Below are 22,031 nucleotides of genomic sequence, written 5' to 3' on the forward strand. Positions count from 1 at the left end.
CAATAAAGTATCTCGGCATTCACTTAGATAGGAAACTCAACTGGAAAGTACACATAAAGAACAAAAACAACAAATAGATCTAATCTTCAAAAATTATTATTGGCTCTTAAACAGAAAATCAGAATTATCAACTTACAACAAATTACTTATATATAAGGCTGTGATCAAACCCGTGTGGACCTACGGATTACAACTTTGGGGTACTGCTAAAAAGAGCAATTTAAACATAATACAACGAGCACAAAACAAATTCCTGCGGCAAATATTAAACGCTCCTCACTACACGCCAACATGGATTCTCCACAAGACACGGGTATACCTACAATTCAAGAACATATATCAATGTTTGCCTGTAATTATAAGAATAGAATTGACGCACATCCAAACCAACTAGCATGCAAACTTATACCAGGAAGGCCAGCCGACCAGGCTCAAAAGGAAAATACCTCGAGATTTATTATAGTTTATTTTTATATTTATATTTTTTTCTCTATATTTGTCTTTAGTTTTTTCTTTTTTATATATTAACTATAGTAGATACACCACTGGGCGTATGTGCTAATTTGTAAAACAACCAATTGTAAACACTTGTCAGCATTCTCTGCTAAATATAATTATTTTTATAGATTGCAGAATAAAAATAAAATAAAAAAAAAAAAAAAAAAAAAAAAATATTATAGAACATTAAATATAATAACTAACCAACCAGGTGTTTTGTATTAACTCTTATATTGTTGAACAAAATATGATGAATTATGATTATTGATAGTATTTTTATAAAATATCAAATTAAATCTAGGCATAAGAATAATGAGAACCCTTTGTCTTTCTTAACTTAACATCCTGCACCCATTTTTTATTTTCACTACATAATATCATTGCTGAATATATTTTCTCTTTAATCTTTTTCTGATTATTACATGAAGAAAAACATTGAGTTTCATATTTATAGTGATATAAGTCCAGAATTTACTTTAATTGGCGGGCTCTCACAAACTAATCCAATGTTTTCGCCAGCTTAATATCAAGCAGTAGATCTCAAGTGAAAATGACCCTTTTTGTGGCCGACTTGCATGTAAGAGGTACGAATCCCTTTTTATACACTGTACTGTGTATAAAAATGCACCCAAACTCTGTACTTTCATATTGTTAAAAAAAAAATAAACTGAAGCAAGATTCATATTGTATGGAACTATAAAATTCTTATTGGATAAAATCTACCACTATTCTTATTGTATCAAAACTATATGATTATTTCTTATTCTTATTGGATAAAATCTACCAAGATTCTTATTGTATCAAACTATAAGATTCTTATTGGATTAAAATCTACCATCAACGCTAGACAACCAAAACAAAGAGAAACTACGTCAGAAAGGAACCAGTTTTTGTTTAATATTTTCATATTCGGGATAGGTAGTGCGATAAAAATAGAAATAAAAATATTTGTCGAAACCAAATTACCTCTTAATTGATCGGACTAGAGACTCACGAAAACATCTGGATAAAATGAATATCGGTTAAAAATTCATCATTTTTTTATCATACGAATAACAAATGATACCACTACGTGAGATTTAGAAATGGAATTCACACAGGTTTACAATTCACACACATAGCTATAATACTAATTTATTTGACATATTTTTGAAGTGAATTTCTGAATTAGAACAGTTGACAGGAAGGCAACACATGGGTACTTTTTAGATTTCACCTAACCAAGTCAAAAAAGTTAACCGACAAGAAAAAAGAAAAATTAATTAATTTTATCTATATCTTAATTTTTATAATAATGTTTAATATTATTACTATTGTTATTCTTGTTATAATATAACAAGATCAGCCATTTTTAAATTAATTTGTCAAATTTTCAAAGTGATTTTTTGAAGTTAGAACAATTGACAGGCAGGCAACATAACGCCAAAGGGGGTACTTTTTAGATGTCAAAAAGACAAGAATTAAGAAGAAAACAATTAATATATTTTACCTACATCATACTTTTTTACTTATTTGATATTATATAAGACCACCTTTAACTTTTTTAACAAAATTTACAAAATTGTTTTTTGAAATTTACAAATAACAGGGCGGCAACAGAATAACACCAAGGGGGCACCATTCAGATTTTATCTAACGTATCTAACCATGTCAAAAAAGATAACCGGCAAGAATAAAGAAATAATTAATTAATTTTATCTGCATCTTAATTTTCAATATATTTATAATAATGTTTAATATATTATATAGAACAAGATCAGCCATCTTTAATTTATTTGACAAATTTTCAAATTGAAGTTAGAACAATTGACAGGTAGGCAACATAACACCAAAGGGGTACATTTTAGATTTACAAGAAAATATACAGGAAAAAAATAGTAAAAATACAAGAAAAACGAAACAATTAAATTTTACCCACATGTGTATTATATAAGATCACTAATTTTAATTTAATTTAACAAAAATTAAATAGCGTATTGTTGAAGATTGCCATTGGCAGCAGAAAGACAACAAAATAACACCAAGGGGCACCTTTAGATTTTAACTAACCACGTGGAAAAAGTTAACCCGGCAAGAAGAAAGAAACAGTTCATTAATTTTATTTACATCCTAATTTTTATAATAATTTCTAATATATTATATAAAACAAGGTCAGCCATCTTTAATTTAAGTTGACAAATTTTCAAATTTGAAGTTAGAACAATTGACAGGCAGACAACATGACACCAAAGGGTACATTTTAAATTTACAAGAAAATATACAGGAACAAAATAGTAAAAATACAAGAAAACAAAAAACTATTAATTAATTTTAACCTCGACATATTTGCTATTATATAAGATCACCACTTTTAATTTAATTTAAAAATTTACATAGCGATTTTTTGGAAGTACACAATTGCAAGAAGGCAACAAAGGGGTACCATTAGAGTCTAATTAGAAATTTCCTAATGTCAAAAAGATTGGCAGAAAAAAACAAAATAATCAAATGATTTCACAAGATAAAGTATTTTTGACAACAATCTATCTTTATTTAAATATTTATCAATATAACTTTAGAAACTTATAAAAGATTAATCGAAATGTATAAACAAACAAAACACACGTTCCGGGCGTATCAGTAATATCTAATTATCAAAATTTAATTACGCTTTATCAGATGTTGTGGAAATAAATTACACGAAATAAAAATAATCCATTATTTATAGATTATTGGTATCGGTTAAATGGTTGTATCAATTTCGCAAAATGATAAATGAGAAGAAACTTACTGTTAAAATGCCGGAAAGAATTTGAAGTATCCAAGTTGGTAATCCTACACTGTAACCACACTAATTAATTTTCACTTTATATTTTTGCAAATTAGGCTATTTCGCCTTAAACACAATTTGTTATGAATTGTTTTATTACACGTTTTCAAAATAAAATAAGTTAATAGTCTGTATCGACACAAACACTTCAATAAAATTTATTTATAAACCAACATCAATCGTTAAAAATTAAACCATAAAACAACGCGTGCAATTTCCTAACCTATATAAAAATTGTAAACAAAAATCCACGATGTATGCAATATCAACAGGTGGCACTTCTCAATAAAAACAGTATTAAAACACTTCTAAATTTTAATTTACACCGAATAATTAAAACATTATCACTAAACTATTGACTGAACTTTTGACTATGTTTGTTGCTGCTTTAAAATCTTTTTAATTCAATTATTTCATTTATATATTCCGACGTGTAATGGCGCCCGACTTGTACGAGGTGCGCAGTGCGACTGCTTGGCAGAAACTGAATGCATGGTAATGGGATATTACTTATGGGAAAACGCACTATAAATAACATGGACATTATTAAACATTATTGCACTTAAAACTGTTTGTATAATACACAGAACAACGCACAAAAAATAATTCATTACCAAATATTATCCATAATTTTAAATATTTCACTTTAAATAATTCACCACTAGTCTTTTATCCTCTTTCTGTCAATGTATTCCTTTCATGAGAGAAAGAGACGACGAATGCGCTTGTATGGTACAATACGACACGTGAATATCGTGGTCCGTGCTGGATTAACAATACAACAGTTTAGCCTATTTACATAATAAAAATGATTTAAATATTTAACTCATGATATGTCAAACACGTTTTAGTTTCAAATATTAATAGCAATATTATTAACAATTATAATGCACAACGGAATTTTTTACGTTATTAATGATATTTGGTGGTATTGCCGGTTGCCACGTGGTTTCAACTATCATTGATATCAAATTTTATATACCACTTTACAGTAAATATTAAAAATACACCATGAGGCATTTATTTTTTGATCCCCAAAGTGTGTACCGATGGAACACAAATTACAATAAATAATTACAAAAGCCGCCTCGAGGATCATCCAAACCCACTTGCCGAAAGAACTACAACACAACACTACCGGGGGGATTAATAAGAAATTTAAAAATATAAAGCATATTACATTAAAATATATCAATTTCCAAAATCTCTGATAATGAAAGAATGAGCGAACCAAACGATTTTGTATTTTTAAAGTCATTCTTTCCTACAAATTTACTTATTATCTATTTCAGGGCAGGTGTACAAATTACTATGTTATAAATAAGTAAATGAATAAAAAAAAATTTCTTGAGCTTACCCGTGGTCTTTGTTTATAGATTTGTTCCTACAACCCCAAGATTCCAGGTTCTATTTCCGTCCCTGACAGCTTGATATCAAGCAGTAGTGACATATCAAGCAATAGCTTTACGGGATATTCTGAAATATATTAAATCCACTTACTATATTGAATAATAAAGAAATATTAACCATTTCAGCTATATAACACTTGAGTTTGTCCTTGGTTCTTCAGTTATGGCTTTGCTCTTACAACCACAAGTTTTAGGTTCTATTTTCATCCCTGCTAGCTTGATATCAAGCAGTAATGACATCAGCTTCCACATGTGCAAATAAATCTAAATATGCTTCAAAGTAAAAATAGCTTTTTTGCTCATTTCTGCAATATACTAAAATCCATTTACTATATAGAATAATAAAAAATATTAACCATTTCAGCTATATAACTCTTGGTTCTTGAGTGAAATCCTTGGTCTTCAGTTATAGCTTTGGTCTTAAAACCACAAAGATCCAGGTTCTATCACCGTCTCTGGCAGCTTGATATCAAGCAGTAGTGATATCAGTTTTTACTTGTGCAATATAATCTAAATATGATTCCAAGTAAAAATACCTTTTCGAGATATTTCTGCAAAATACTAAATTCCATGCACCATATTAAAGAATAAAAAAATATTCACATGAATAGACAATAATTTCTTGAGCTTGCCCATGTTTTTTTTGTTATAGCCTTGCTTTTTCATCCGCAAGGAACTAGGTTCTATTCCCGCCTATTAATATCAAGCAGTAGTCATATCAGTTTCCAATTGTGTATATAAATCTAAAAACAATTGCAAGTAACAATAGTCTTTTAGTGCATTGCATGCGGTAATACGGGCATCAACTCACTGTTTGTAATATTTCTAATAATAATATCATCATAAAGGCCAAAGACAACCATTGGGTTGCCTTCTATTGATGCTGCTAATATTAGAACAAAGACATCACAACAGCTTATAGAATGCTAAAAATAGTTCCTGTTCAAGTAACAATGTAATATTTTTTTATTTTTATACAATAATTTGTACTCCTATTCTAAAATAACAGCAAGTAACTATAATGCAGCAGGAATAAAAATAGGTATTAAAAATACATATTTCTTAAATGCTAAATTCATTATTACCATTAGAAGATTCTAGGTTTTACTCATCAGTTTCTACTTGAAAATATAGACCTAACTAAGATTCCAAGTAGAAAAAGACTTGAACATGTTCAACAAATCAAGTCAAATATCAATATTAGTTATAATCTTATGATGATCTCATCACAAAGGCAAAGGACAACCATGGGGTTGTCTTCTATTGATGCTAAAGTTATATGACATATAATAATAATATAAATATATTATATTTCTTAGATTCTAAATTCGTGATATCCATCGAAGGTCTTATCTTATACTCGAGTCCCGGACAACTTCATATCAAGCAGTAGTGATATCAGTCCCACATGAAAATATTGGTCTGAAAATGATTCCAAGTGCAAAAGCCTTCTAGGAAATGGCTTCTTAAATTATGGGTTGCGACCGCATTTGGGGTCAAAAACAAACTCGCTATCATAAATGGGGTCATCAAAAAAATTTGCTATCATAAATGGGGTTGCGAATCTCAGAAGTTTGAGAAGTCCTGTTTTATGCCTTTGCAGTAAAATATCCCAACAGTTTTGAATTTTTTTTAAATCTAATAAGAACCTTACTAGAATCTTGTGGACAACCACTGGATCGCCTTTTCATAATGCTAGGTTTTAGAAATTATATACAATAGTTCATAAAACAGTAAGAATAATTCCTTACTTATGAAAAATTAAGTTATTTGTTAACTGCGTAATACCACCAGAAATGATTATTTAAATTTATTCTTATATTCTCAGCAATGGAAAAATTGCATAAGAAATATGAATTATTATTCGATGAATGTTTGAGAGAAAAATCAATTTTTGCTCAACTAATACAAATTTTAAGTGACAAAAAACATATTGTGTGGACGCCCATTTATCACTTTTCAAATAAATAGTTTGTATATTTGAACAGATTATGCAAACAGTTACAAATCTTTGATATTGCGCCACATGCTTCGGAATATTCACATACCCAAACATATTAAAATCGATATATATATATATATATATATATATATATATAGTTAATTAAAAATTGTGATCACATATTTTATTATTAGTTGCACAATTCATATGTTTTAGATCTATTTTTAACGTAGACGCTATTAGGTCATGATTTAAAAAGATATTGAGGTATAAGTTTTTGGTGTAATTAAATTAATATATATATATATATATATATATATATATATATATTCAGTTAATAGTATGAAGCCCTTATCAAGTTTCAAAAAATGGCTTTTAAATTTTTGAAATGAGTGCAACGTTGAACATAGGGTAGGTCAAAGTTTGGCCATTATTTTTTAGTTTTCGGTATGGGAAGTTCCAGCAATTTGCCTTAAAGCACAATGCCATGCACCACTAGTTTTATTTTTTAACTTCCCGTAGGGTAAGTTATAGTAATCGCAAAAACATCGAAAATGAAAATTTTAATAAATCTTTACGTTTCAAAGGTTTCTGAATATTTTGGCATACCTTAAAAAAATGAATGTATGTGTGTGTATGTGTGTGTGTGCGTGTGTGTGTGTGCGGATACAAATTTTCGTCGACGATTTCGGGAACACCGATCAACCGATTTAAATAATTCAAAAAACATTCGATTCGTACTGATAAGGAGATTATTTTTTGGCAGGTCTAGCCGTTCCGAAGATACGGAGCAAAATGTGCCAAGAACGGTAACACGGTTTTTAAGAGAACGGAGCGTCCGATTTAAGTAATTCAAAAAACATTTTACTTGTATGAACAAAATGGTAAAATTTTTGTAAAGGAAGGTCCAGCGTCTCCGGAGATCCAATAAAAAAAGGAAAAAAATATATATAAAATGATTAAGGAAATATAAAATAGACATATGGACATCCTATTATCAGATATTTTATAAAGATTATAATAATAAGTACAAATTTTGTGTACATTTATATGGGTTCCGTACCACTGTTTACATGTAAGACGACTACGCAGCGCTTACGCGCTTTGATATTTTGACTCCAAATCAAGTATACAGCGCGATCGCTTATAAAAATGTTCAAGATTTTAAAAAAAAAATCAAGATAAAAAAAATTCAAGAAAGTCAAATTTTTTCAAAAATCTAACTTTTTCAAAGTTTTGCAAAGTTATTTTTAATAATTTAGTTTTCGGTACGGGAAGTTCCAGCAATTTGCCTTAAGGCACGATGCCATGCACCGCTAGATAAAAAAAGATTCAAGAAAGTCAAATTTTTTCAAAAATCTAACTTTTTCAAAGTTTTGCAAAGTTATTTTTAATAATTTAGTTTTCGGTACGGGAAGTTCCAGCAATTTGCCTTAAGGCACGATGCCATGCACCGCTAGATTGTTTTGCATATATTTATTGCTGATCAAAATTATCCATTATTTTTTCAGACAATATGCTGGTCTTTAAGCATTTAAAGAGTTATCTTCAATGAGATATCTCCTTTTTTCATTTTTTGATAATTTCTTAAAATCATATGCCCATTTTTTTTAAATCTTTGTAGGAGTAGGAGATTTCTCACTGAGTTCTCTTTGTAGGAGTAGGAGATTTCTGAACTGAATGTTTTTATTATAATTATTTTCACACTTCATTTTGTCTTGATTCTGATCTTAGTATTATTTTCCAAATTCGGGACTTTAAAAAATTAAGCAACAGATATCTAACTATTATCACGCCTTAAACAAACTATCACATTATCACAAGTAATTTCTCTTCAAGTTATTATTGCATTACTTAATATTAGTGTTAGGCTTAATATTTTCTTTTAGTGTAATTAATTTAATTACCATATGTTTCATCTAATGAGTATCTCTAATCCTATATCCAAAATACAAAAAAAACAGTTTTAATATCCTGTCTACTTGCATCGTTTCGATGGATGTTTATGAAACTGTTGGGTCGTTCTCAAGATAAAAATGCACATAAAATCGTCGTCAGCATGTATAGATGTCTGATGCATTACACATGTGCACATTTAGTGCATTTGTATTTTGTATTCCGTGTGCCATTCCGCAATTCTCGTAAGATCAGAACATTATCAACAAGTTCTATTTTAAACTTTAAATAAGGAACAATCCATTTAATATGCACATTTGCAATGACAATGACGATGCACATCGAACGCCAGACAATAATTTTACTTGATATATGGTACTGAATACACGGTAAATTTCAATAAATTGGCAAAGATATTAGATTCCTGGTTATCTAGCACATGTTTATGAGTAACAAAACAAGTTGGTGAAAGATTGATAAAACATGTTACAAACTTCTTCGCAAGTAGTCATGAATAATAACTTTGTAATCAGTTTAAAAATCTTTAAATATCTTTGAATATTTGATAAAAACTAGATGGTATTAGTTTTTTTTGCCTTGAAGCAAGTTACATGAACTTCCCGATATGTGTAAATAATCGACTTAATCAATAAAAAATAAATTAATTTATGATTTATTAAAAGTATTCCGAGTGCATTTATTACACATTATTGAAAACGAACGAACACGTTAATTCGGAGTATTTTCTAAAAGCAAATTTACAAAAAACCATAATTTTTATAATTGAACCAGTTTCCGTAAGACTTTAATGATTTAGTATGTTCATTAAGATCAAGTACTCCTAGTTATACCAAGTAACTCGTCTAATTTTAATTTTAACAAACGTCAAAATAACTATTCATTTTCTCAAACTTTGATAAATTTTTAAAATTAAACTACTTTTGTCGTAAGGCCGCAATATTTCAAAAAGTTACCATAATATATAAGACCACGATATATATCTCCAAAAAAGTTCCATAAAAATCGGCAGTTAATTACAAGAAAACGGCTCGGTAGATTTTCACCTAAAACTGATCAGTATCATTCCCAACCAATATCTTTCGAACAGTTTTTAATTTTTTGGAGACAATTCGGTAGTATAAGCTTAAATGTGGACAAAAAGTTTAACACTTTTTTCCAAAAAACAAAGAAACGGCTTGGCAGATCGTCGCTCAAAACTGACAAACGATAGTCCTCATCGAGATACATCAAATGGCTTTTAAATTTCTGAAACCGGTTCAGGCGTTTTTGAGTAAACGTCAATGAAAGATCTAATTTTGACAAATGCCAAAAAAATGATACCAATTTTTGCAAACTATGAAGAATTTTTAAAATTAAACGACTTGTCGTAAGGCCGTAATATTTTAGTATGATCTATAATACTATGATATCTACCGTCAAAAAAAATCATACAAATCGTCAAAAAAACACTTTATCAGACCCGGCCGATCTTTACCAAAAACTAATCAGCATGATTCCCAACCAAGATCTATCGAACGGTTTTTGAATTTTCAAAATCGATTCAGATTTGCGGGCTAAAACGTAGACAATTTTTTTTTCACTTTCCTGCTATTTACAAAGAAACGGTTTGGCTGATCGTCGCGCAAAATTGATAAACGCTAGTCCTCATCGACATACATCAATGATGTATGGCTTTTAAATTTGTGAAATCGGTCCAGTCACATACACACATACATCTTCCAAATTTGGTCTCATTCGATTCAGAATGGCTTGAAACGTCGAGAAGTTAATAAAACAGCCAAAACTTTGTTTAAAAATCTGTGGCTAAAGCTAAATTTTGTCTGATGTGAAAAAAGTGTACCTTATTTCTTCAATTTTTTACGCATTTTTAAAATTAAACGACTTGTTGTAAGGCTTTTATGTTTTAGTACGTTTTAAAGGCAAGATAGACCAAGAATTCATAAAAAGTTTCATAAAAATAATGGCAAAGCATTTGAAACGCTAGACCGTGGCCACTGGAAATATAAACAATATAATATTATACTATACTATAATGTATACTAAAAATGGAATTAATATTTAATTCATTTAATTTATTAGTAAGTAATATAACATTAACAAAAATGCCTTGTGTAGAATATTTATCTTTAACAGAGAGTAACAAATAACTTGTAATTTAACATACATAAAGCATATATTATATCTTCAACAATAGGTACACAAATTGTATATAAACTAGGTAAATTTTTGTGCTTTTTTCAAAAATCTTAAAGATAAAATATGTAAGTTCATAGTAATAGAAAAATATATATAATTCCTTATAAAATTAATAATAAGCTTGAACACATTGAAGATTTGGTTATTGGTTTGACTTAGGGAAGGAAATACTAATAGTAATAAATCCTCAGAATCTTTTATAGGAAATGTAAAAATATCTTTGAATTTTTACTACATTTACTGATTGGATTATGCACAAATTCTGTATATATATATTATGTTATTTCAATTATTTATATTATTTTTTATGGTGTTATGGAAAGCGTAGTATAGTAGATGAAAAAGCGAAGTAATGAAGTATGAACTTTCTTTACAATTTCTAGGCACTCCAGTATTAATAATGCAACAGAAATGTACATTTATCAGCGTAGTAAGTAGTTATTGCAAAGAGATATGTCTATAAAAATTTCACATTCACATATAATCATTAATAAATACAACAATAAAGAGATTTAAGTAAGTGCACAAGCCGTATGAGTCTTAATCTAATCTTAAAGTTTCTAAATTCTTAGAAAAATCTAACAGTTTCCAAAAGTAATTTTAAAAATTAGTATCAAATTAAATGTTGGAAAGGTATTCGAGATTGTGTATTTTGCATTTTGGAGTTAAAAATATACACTTTTATCAAATCTTTGGCTCTGTTGGTTGTTCGCACGAAATGTTGCTGCGCAAAATTCAAATTTTATGCCTTTGACGATTTGGCACAGAACTCATTGCAATCTGAAAGCGAATAAATGTCATTTTTGATATGATTTTAATTGTTTACTTAATAGTAACAATATGTTAATGTTGACCAAAAATCCTGAATTTGATAAAGGCTATAAATACGACGCAAATATAATAGGCGATGCGACCTGATCATAAATTAAGGAACTGGAATGCAATTGGATAAAAGATTATGAAGTCAAAATTAAAACCAAAAAATGTAATGAACCAAAAAATATATGGATCAAGGAATAAACAAGTAAGTTTTAAGTTTAAATTATGTTTTAGTATTAATTCAATTTTTACACCGATTTAAAAAAAAGTAATACCAAAAAAATGTGTCCACATTGCCCAATCTTCAAAATTACTCATTTTTATGCAATTCTGGCCCAACTATAAATTTCGATAAAGATCGTAGTTAAATAATAGTATTAGTATCAACTCTGTTTTTATGTGTCATTTCAAGAAACTTTTCCGAAGAAACCGTAGCTCAGAAATAAAAATCGAGCCAGCGAAATATTCAGTATAAATTTTTCTTCATATATTTAACCTTCAAGAAAATCATCTTTTCTCATCTGGGAATTTATTGAAACTTTGAATGTTTTTAAGATTAAGAGTCCAAACAAAAACCTTAAAATTGTATAGGCCTATAAAAAGTGGTTTAATTATTGGCTTGGAAGAGATAACAATTAAGTAAAGCGCACAGTTTTGTATGTTCCCACCAACATAGTATTTTTTAAAACCACTTCTCATAAGACTATAATATTTCAATTGATTTTTTCTGACCATCAACTCTATAACCACGTAAAGCACTGGTTTCCAACCTTTTTTGCATCGTGCCCACTTGCTCTAACAAAAAAAGTTATTGCACCCCTCCTTAATTTTTTCAACAGTTTAATATTATAAATACTCAACTGATATTATCAGATTACAAATTAAAAAACAATATTATGTAAAAATATGCATAAAAACTAACTTTTTTTTTTATTTTTTAATATCGTTCGAAAAATGTTGGGTTATTTTCGATAATAGTATTCTGGAAACAGTTGTACGCGACCCACAGGTTGGAAACGCTGAAGTTATGTATCATAAAATTGCCAAGCAAGTAAAGACAAGATTCTGGTAAGTTGATATTAAAATATATGGAGAAACAACTTTATTGGAAATTTCGCTGGATAGAAATTTATTTTTGAATTATGGTTTCTTCCAAAAAGATACTTGAAATGATCTATACATACCACATACGTACACACACACACACACACACATATATATATATATATATATATATATATATACACATATGATTTTCGGATTCTATGGATCAAAATAAGATGCTTTGCTGAAGAAACCATACCTCTAAAATGAATTCTAATGTCTCGTGTATTGACCTAAAGACAATGGCTACATTTTAAAAAATCTCTTAGGGGGTGATGAACCAAGGGCAAGTTAAAAATGGAAATTTTCAAAATTTAACCTTTATTTTTGGGTCAATGCACGGAACATCAGAATTCATTTTAGAGGTATAATTTCTATATTATTCGAGTTTCTATAAATTTTTGAAGTTATTAAAATGGAAAATATTTGCAAAGTATCTTATTTTGATCCCTAGTATCCAAAAATCATAAGTGCCTAAGTGACTTTTCTCATATATGTATATATAATATATATATATATATATATATATATATATATATATATATATATATATATATATATATATATATGTATGTATAGATTATGTTTACTATTTTAGTTACTTACTTGTGCGTGAATAGTTTTTTAAACATTTTTCCTGAGTGCTTCCATTTTACGAACCAGATCCTCCTTTAGTTCTTGTTGAGTGACTAAAATCAATTTACCAGAATCTTTATTACCAAACATGCCCAGGACTTTCTTTTTGGGTTCAGACATAGACAAAAGAACACCCCGAGGAACCACAGTTACAGGTGTTTTGATCTCGTGCCAGGTGTAAGACCATTCCACCTGAAAAAGGTAAATGAATAGAATTAGTAAATTATTTATTATTATTGTTAAATATAAGTCATTTCGAAATATTTAAATGAATTCATGTGTAATGTATATAGAATATATATATATATATATATATATATATATATATATATATACACACCTAAGTCTGTTTTTACACGGTCTTTTTGTACACGGTTTTGATATAACACGGTTTGAAAATTGAATATTTTTAAATTTTTTACACGAATTTATTCCATTTAGCACGATTTGAAATTTTATGTACCTAAATTTTTTTTGTCAAATTAAATTTTTGCGAAGTATGTTCATATCACAAAAAAGTATTTATGAAAGAAAAAAGTCTGAAACCATCGATAGTATCGATGCTTAAACACTAGCTTAAAGATTTAAGTGAATTCCCCTTTAGCGCGTACAAACAATTTTTACTGGTCAAAGCAAATGTGAATTGCACTAATTTAATTCTTGTTCTTAAAAATTCTTGTTTTTCACCAATTTTAATAGGTTTTAGAGATTAGGAACAAATCACCCATTTTTGTATAAGATCAATGTCTTTTTTTACACGTTTTTTTTTTTACACGGATTCTTACATATACATGCCTCGGTACTCGCAAAGTACAGAAGTCGTGGCAGAAATTACATAATTATACTTACATTTTTGTTCAATAAAACTATCATTTTTCTGTTTACATCATACAAAAAATTATAAAAAATGCATAGTGTTGACAAGTTAGTTGTATAAATGTTAGTGCCAATCTCTAGTGCTGTGTACACTTCTCTATATGTAACCAACCAACATAATATCCACTGATGATGACATTAAATTGAATGTCGAAACGTTTGGAAATAAATCTTTGGCTTTTCTTTGTTTGATGTATCGCCCTCAAGAACTCACTCACATATTTCAACATCAAAATTAACTACTAAATCATAAATATATATATATATATATATATATATATATATATATAATTTAATTTTGTATTAATATCAATTTGATAGATATGCATAGACTATAAGTTATGGTGCCTAAATAATGTATACAAATTTGAGAAAACATCGATGAAAGCTCGGATGTTAGCTCACATACATAAGTGATACAATAATAATAATAAAAATGTTTCTTTTACTAACCTGCCATCCTCCAAACAGTTCATTCTTAACAGCATAAACAACTCTTTTATCAGTGAGCAGCAGAGTATCCTTGCTGGTGACCTCCAAATGATACCTATAACGATCTGTGGCGGTGTAACGTCCTTTTTCTAAATCAGACAACAACTTAGCACCATCAGCCTCATGTCTATTGTAAGCCGTTACTGATCCACCTCCACCAGTGGTGGAAGGTAACAAACGCGGAGGACGGAGTCTGGACACTTCGTCTGATATATCTGTAGCACTGTAAGGTAATTAAAAAAAAATTAATAATTACAAGAAAAATATTCATTGGGTTTATATTTAAATTAAGCTCAAAAATTAGTAAATATTTCAGGAGATATTTACCGTTTGACTGCATCAAAGGAGCCACTAGCAAAATCAACGATACCAGCTGTAGGCCGCGCAACTAAACCAGCAGCACCACGTCCTAATCCGCGGAAGAATCCTTCAACTCCTTCTGAACGTGCACCTTGTAATGGTTGTGTTACAACTCCGGTCACACCATCGAAAACACCCTAACATATAAAAAATAATGTGATAAAAATGATTCATTTGTACCAATTTGTTTATAAAGACACATACCATTACTAATCCTTTGCCACTCCTGGCTAATCCTTCTTGTAAATTCGCTGGTTTCTTATTTATTTGGTCCATGCGTTTTCGTTGGAATTCTTTATCAAATGTTAAAGTTGCCAATCCTTTACCCATGGCACCTTGAAATTGAAACAGAGGAAAATTATATAAAAGTTATAAAAAAGAATAATAACACCAAATAATAATTTGCGCCAATGGAATTGTACAAATATTAAAACACATGATTATTTAACGCCGTCGGAAGATAAATAATTTCAATAAATATTTTAATTTAATTTGATATTTAGGTATTTTGAATAATCCTACCTGTGATGCGAGAGAAAGCGCCTGCAGCACCTCCAACTGTGTGGCCGAATAAACTCCTCATACCAAGAACCAGACCTTCTGCAAATTCGCCTGGTCCTTGTATAGCTCCCTAAAATAAAAAAGAATTGATAAATATTATATATTATATTTACCAGCAGTTCAGGAAATACAAAGAACAATGCTAAATGATAAACAAAATTTATTAGTCAAACTATGACAGTGGTATTTAAATCTTTTAAATATATATCAAAAGTCAAGAATATGAATATCAGTAAAAAATAGATGTAGTAAAAAAACCTGTTTGAAATTTGTTGAATTATTTCCATTATTATTCCATTTACCTGGAATGGTTCATAAAACAGATCTTCTACTCCTTTGCTGATGCCAACTACTAATCCAAATGGATTACCAATTACATCAAGACCTAACACAAGCACATACAACTGTTTAACAGCTTGACCTGTGTAATGTTTTGTTGCCTCCGAAACCAACTGCTTTTGAGATAAGAAACAATAATTTCTCTCAAAGTACGATAATCTACAAAGAAAAATATATTAATTAAACAATCATTCAAATTTGAGTTTATTATTTAATTCATCATCACTTACCTAAATACAACATCATGCATATCGGTCAAAGTGACTCCAACTCCTTGCAAAAGAACGCTTAAGAAATCAGGTAATCCTCCACCTCCACCTCCACTGCTATTACTGCCACTTCCAGACATTGAGAAACTTACATGGATCTTCAATGGTGAGAAATGCAGACAATCATAAAAACTTTTTTGTTCTTGTAATGACTGGCTGGCCACTAAGGATTTTAGGGATTGTTCCACTAGAGAAAGATCTTTGGAAAATAGTGATGCCTGTAATCAGAAAGGACAGAAAAGGTCATTTGCGTAAAAGTTTATTTATGAATAGAATAATACTTCGATTTTTGACTTTGTAGTCATATTGATTCAAAGAATTTATAGTAATTGACAATTACAACTATATAAATTTTTATTTTACTATTCTTATTCAAACTCACAGCTTCTTTATCTGAAATTTCATCAGGTTGAAACATGTCTACAATAGCATTGACAAAACCTAAGTCCAATTTTACATGAAACTCTTGTACCAACAGACGACAATATTTAAATTGTGTTACAGAACTGTGTTCTAGGTTTCTTTGCACAACACTTAATTCAGCAAATGGTTTCAGCACTGTAACAAAAATAAATCCTTAATTTTCAAGAAAAGTTGTTGGAACAAAAATTGGCAATGCAGTATTCTTAATTAAAATATCATGAATTGTAAATGAAATTTACCAATATCGGCTAAACTCTTAGGAGGCGCAACAGGAGCTAATACAACAGGGAACGCTGCATCTGGTAGTTGACAATCAGCCTGTAACCGGTGCAGACGAGCATGAAGGTGTGTCAAATGAGCTGAAGTTCCGATGCATAACCAGGCACCAGCGCGATACGTGCGCCTTAATCGTCGTGGTGAATGAGGACCTTTGGCTATCATTTCTTTGAAATCAATCTGTGAATAAAAATAGTAGAAACATGAATTTATAGATAAACAGTCTTGAAATTTGTAGAAGAATTGGAAAGAGAATTTATTTGTAATGCCATCTTCAATCACTTATACCTCAGTTTTATCATCAATGTAAACTTTAGGATTTGGGCTGGAGCCATACATTTGCAACTCATTTTGATATTTCTGGTAAGCTGCTTCAATTCTTTCACATTCTCCTATAGAAAGCTGCTTATACCGCTTAGATGATAATTTGCGGGCCTCCCAAATGACACCAGAACTATAAATCAAAACATCATTGCATTTTACAAAACATACAAACTGCATATAACTAAATAATATATTTTACCTGGCAATTCCAATATAACAAATTTCCCTCATCTTAGTAGGTGAATCATCGACTAAAGATAAACCAACTCCATGAGCTTCTAGTTCTATTTCTTGGTCCATCCTAGCTTCCAAACCATGAGCATCTAAACCAGTTTTGGTTTCTGTTAGATCTCTTGAAAATAACACTGTACGCTGCATTCCTGATAGGAAGGTCGCGAAAAAGACTTCCGAATTGTCCGGCAACCTAAAAGAAATATAATTAGCATAACTGGTAATAATATATAAGTAATCTATATCAAATATTTACGTAAATGATCCAGTGTCATCTTTAATGAGCTCATGTTCAATAGCATCATTTTTCTTGCCAGTATCAAATAGAAGTTTTCTTGGACCAGCTGGATTTTCCCAAGTATAGAACATTCGATGTTTTGCTGGCAGTTGTCTGAAAATATTAATTTCCATAAATGTATTGTACTTCAAAATAAATTGTTTAGCCAAAAATGTATTTTACCTGACATTAATCGATTCTTTCTCCCAAAAGCTGAGCTCAACATCAGTATTATTCACTATTAAAGCTGGTGCCATGCCTGGAGCGTAGGTCATCATGGTTATGTACACTGAGCCTTCTGTCACTTGTATTTCAATTTGAACACCGCCATACTAAACATTAAAATAAATTTAATATATGATAGTTATCATTTCAATTATATGCAAAAATCATATCTTACTTTGTTGTTCAACTTCAGTAAAGTTGTTTGCACATTGTTGCAGATAAATGGTGCTGTTACTTCAGGATCAGTACCGCACCTGATCCAAAGCAGCTTATCTTCACGTTCAGATCGGGGCCAGAATGGTTGGCATTCTCCTGCATTTACCTGATCACAGGAAAGATTTTAAATTAGACTCGAACGCAATTTTTCAATTGTATTGTATATTCAATTGGATAAAATCAAGAAACACAAACTTTATATTATAATTTAATTATAACAAATATTAGTAATTATATTTACCTGTATCCAAGAATCGCCAGGTCGATCAGCTTCTTGACATTGCATCAAAATTCTGGACTCATTAATTAAGACGTAGTACGGACTAAATGTAACTTGCTTGGTCAAACTATTGTAAGTCAATTGATTTGTTACCCCAATCTAAACATTTGAAATAAATCAGATATTAATCATAATATAGCTCATTATCAATTATCAATAGCTCATTTTGTGTTATAAGTTACCTGGTAAACTCGTCCATCGTCCGAATGACAAGACACAACACCAGAAGATCCAGCAACCTCCAAGGAAAACTTTTCAGACCATTTTCCTGTACCAACTCGAACTGCCGCCTTTTCTTACCGAAGAAGTTACGTGGTCTGAACGAAAACAAAAGTGGTCCAGTGTAATCAGCAGGATGGTACAGCACATTTGCGGATTCGTCGCTATTCTATAAATCAAATTGATAATTTATATTTGATAAAAGTGGGAAATCAAATACATCATGCCAAGAGCGAATAATATTTAACGTTTCATCAATATAAACATTGACATAGATTATGCCAAGAGCAATTTTATCGCGTTATAAAAATTAATCACAGTTTTACTTTTAATTAGACTTTAATATTACATATATGTACTTATTTATAGGTATAACTCACTTTGCATATCGTTGCTTTGTATAATTTAATTTTTATTGTTACATTTTGTAATAAAATAATAATAATAATCCACATAATATAATCACATTGAACATGAATATTTAATAGATAATTATTAGTTACAAGACCCTTCCACAAAATTAATTAATAATGTTAATTGATAATAAATAATATTAAACATGTAGGTATTAATTAAATTGTTTAATAAATATTTGATCAGCAATATGAGCAAATTAACAATATAATAAATTTAAAATAATAGAGTTTCTCAAATAAATGGTATGTGGTATTCATTAATATTGCGAGAATTAATTACATCATTTTTTCTCATGCAAAGATAAAATGTTAAAGTACAATTCCTAAATAAATATGAGATGCATTTAAAGGCAAATGATAAATTGAATAAAAATGTAAGGCATACAAGAAAAGTAAATTCGATGCACTGCAGTGCTAAATAATTCATTATAATATTATAAAAATTACAAAACCGTAATAAAACGTTTGAAGCATATTTGAATCAATTTTTGAATAAGCTACGAAAAAATTTTAAAAACACATGAAAGATGCAGGTAAAATCACATTTACATAAATTAATCATGCCTTATTATATGTTATATACCTACATATACTTATAATATGCAATATCGCATTTAAAATATTTATAAAAAGTATTTTAGAACTTATTTAAAAACATACTAATATTTCCATATATTATCATAAAGCCACCAAAATAATGCCATAAAATTAATAAAAGAAAACAAGCAATAATGACAAAAGTATTAAAAACTGTACGAAAAGCGAGCCATTCGTATGAATTTTGTCGGTGTACCTTATTAGGTGAACCAGACAGCTCGTTTCTTTCGGTTTTTCGTGATTTCTGGAAAAATATTAGCACTTTTTGTTATAAAATTTGAATTCATTAATGGTGTGAACATTTATCATTAAAATATTGTAAAATTTTAAAACTGATGAACCAAGATGTACTACCTACTTCATCAAAAACTAAAATGATCATTTAATTCAAATGAGATGCAATGGAAGACCATTTAAAAGATATTTTTCGATTCATAAATTTATATATACTTTTTTATCTGTAATCTTATAATTATTTTTTCTTACTATGCATCTCCTAGATTATGTACTAAGGAATTCAATTTAAATATAAAATATAATTTGATTTACAAAGTATTTAATTACACCTAATTTTTCCTATTAATCTTTGATTTTCATAGATTTTATTTTCACTGTTAATAAATACTACTTGTAATAATCTGAAGACACCTATTCTCTAAAGACTATCTGAATAATCTATTAAAATAAACTTCAACTTACCCTATAAGATAGTTCCAATCCTGTTTTGTTGAGCATCCAAAATGGACAATATAAGATCATAGATAATGATCCATTTTTTCCCTGGTGTGCATTCCCAAATCAAGAGTCACTTTTTGAGAAGAATCGTGCGAATCAAATGAACATACTTGGAATTCACTAGGTTGACTGGTAACTCGTGACGGCAGGACCATGTTTTCTCCAAATATTATCCAACTAAAATGGACATAATAAATAATCAAACATTAGTGATATTTTGGATAAATTATTGCAAATACTTAGAAAAAAAAATTATTTTATATATGCTAACGATTTTTATAATGTGCTGCTTTTATATAATTAATATTTAAAAAAAAGTAGTTGTCAAAAAAAGAGATTTGTCATATTACATTGAGAAGTTTCCCAGGGCATGCATTAAATAAACAAGAAGATTCATCTATAGAAATGATGGATAATGCTTATGGTAGAATTTCATAAAAAAATAAAATTTTATTTTCCCACTGATCTTTCTCTTAAGTAAAATTATTAGCTTCACCCTCATGACAAAAACAGCATGTCTGGTAGCATTTGGGCAATTGAAGAGAATCTCCTGGTTTAACCAGAGTTTCCCTCGCGCCTCCAGTACACATCATAACTCCAAATGGAAGTCTATTGTAGAACACTATTCCTGGTCTTAAATGGATTGTGTAACAAGAACTGCTAAAGTATGACGTGATGTATTTCTGATAAACCTGAAAATAAAAAAATATATAATCGTAATACAATTTGGTAATAATTAGGTGAAACTACAAGGAAAGAAATAAAAAAACATTAGTAATTGAAAAGAATTTTTATTTTTGTACAATTTTTTTTTTAAAATTTGTTATGTACTTAAATTTACTGTATGTCTTAGGAAAAATTCGCAAAAAACCAAAAAACTTGCAAATTGTAAAATTTTTATTAATTATGAAAGGTGTTTTAGATCTTGAACAAAACTGTGGATTATTTTCAAACTATAATTGAATTTCTTGTAAAAAATAAAATATTTTTATAGCATACCTGTTTTCAATTCACCCACTGCTTTTATGAAGAAAGAATCACGATCGTCTCGGCTTTTCGATTCGCATTTCATAACTTTGGATAAAGAAACAGTACTCTGCAATTCCTATAAATAAAATACAATTTTATAAATTTTAAATAAATATTATTAATACAATTACCTGATGAAAATTTAGTCATATAGTAAGACCTACAAAAATTTAAATATTTTTCTAATTAGATGTCTGCTGTAAAGATTATTTGTTAATCTTTATTATCCCATTGATAGTTACATTAGTATGCAATTTGGAAAATCTTATAAATGTTTTTTTATCTAAATGGGTTGGTCACGATACTAATAAAAATATTATTATTAAAAAGTCATACAATTAATACTAAAAGCATATTATATTAAAAGTTAAGCCAAATTAATTTCTAAAGCAGAACTCCAAATTCTAATAAATTGCAATACCACAGAACTCACTTATGAATAGTGAGTACTACTACCCGCAAATCTGCAGTATAACATTTTTCCTGACCACGATAAAATAATTGAAATTATTTATTTTATAATCTATTCTATTTCTTACCTTCCACACAAATGGTA

The 22,031-nt window shown here is 29.1% G+C and overlaps 2 protein-coding genes across 2 annotated transcripts in view; both read right to left on the reverse strand.

The window, feature by feature from the left end:
- LOC113383450 overlaps window positions 1–22,031 on the reverse strand; it is a 64,723-nt gene that overhangs the window by 15,055 nt on the left and 27,637 nt on the right. The gene's annotated exons all lie outside the window — the stretch shown is intronic.
- The window catches only part of LOC113383451 (vacuolar protein sorting-associated protein 13-like), a 20,617-nt gene continuing 9,798 nt past the window's right edge, over window positions 11,213–22,031 (reverse strand). Inside the window, 23 exon segments of the mRNA XM_026621716.1 lie at window positions 11,213–11,551; window positions 13,301–13,522; window positions 14,660–14,921; window positions 15,026–15,195; window positions 15,263–15,393; window positions 15,581–15,689; window positions 15,922–16,117; window positions 16,189–16,445; window positions 16,610–16,785; window positions 16,890–17,106; window positions 17,215–17,380; window positions 17,450–17,674; window positions 17,738–17,872; window positions 17,942–18,090; window positions 18,159–18,305; window positions 18,441–18,578; window positions 18,662–18,774; window positions 18,777–18,867; window positions 19,908–19,955; window positions 20,411–20,490; window positions 20,493–20,579; window positions 20,582–20,614; window positions 20,943–21,138. Coding sequence (XP_026477501.1) covers window positions 13,319–13,522; window positions 14,660–14,921; window positions 15,026–15,195; window positions 15,263–15,393; window positions 15,581–15,689; window positions 15,922–16,117; window positions 16,189–16,445; window positions 16,610–16,785; window positions 16,890–17,106; window positions 17,215–17,380; window positions 17,450–17,674; window positions 17,738–17,872; window positions 17,942–18,090; window positions 18,159–18,305; window positions 18,441–18,578; window positions 18,662–18,774; window positions 18,777–18,867; window positions 19,908–19,955; window positions 20,411–20,490; window positions 20,493–20,579; window positions 20,582–20,614; window positions 20,943–21,138 — 3,330 coding nt within the window. The 3' untranslated portion in view covers window positions 11,213–11,551; window positions 13,301–13,318.

This window comes from Ctenocephalides felis, unplaced genomic scaffold (genome assembly GCF_003426905.1).
Source record: "Ctenocephalides felis isolate EL2017-DRISC unplaced genomic scaffold, ASM342690v1 CF-g0.4_SCAFFOLD_03570, whole genome shotgun sequence".
NCBI lineage: Eukaryota > Metazoa > Arthropoda > Insecta > Siphonaptera > Pulicidae > Ctenocephalides > Ctenocephalides felis.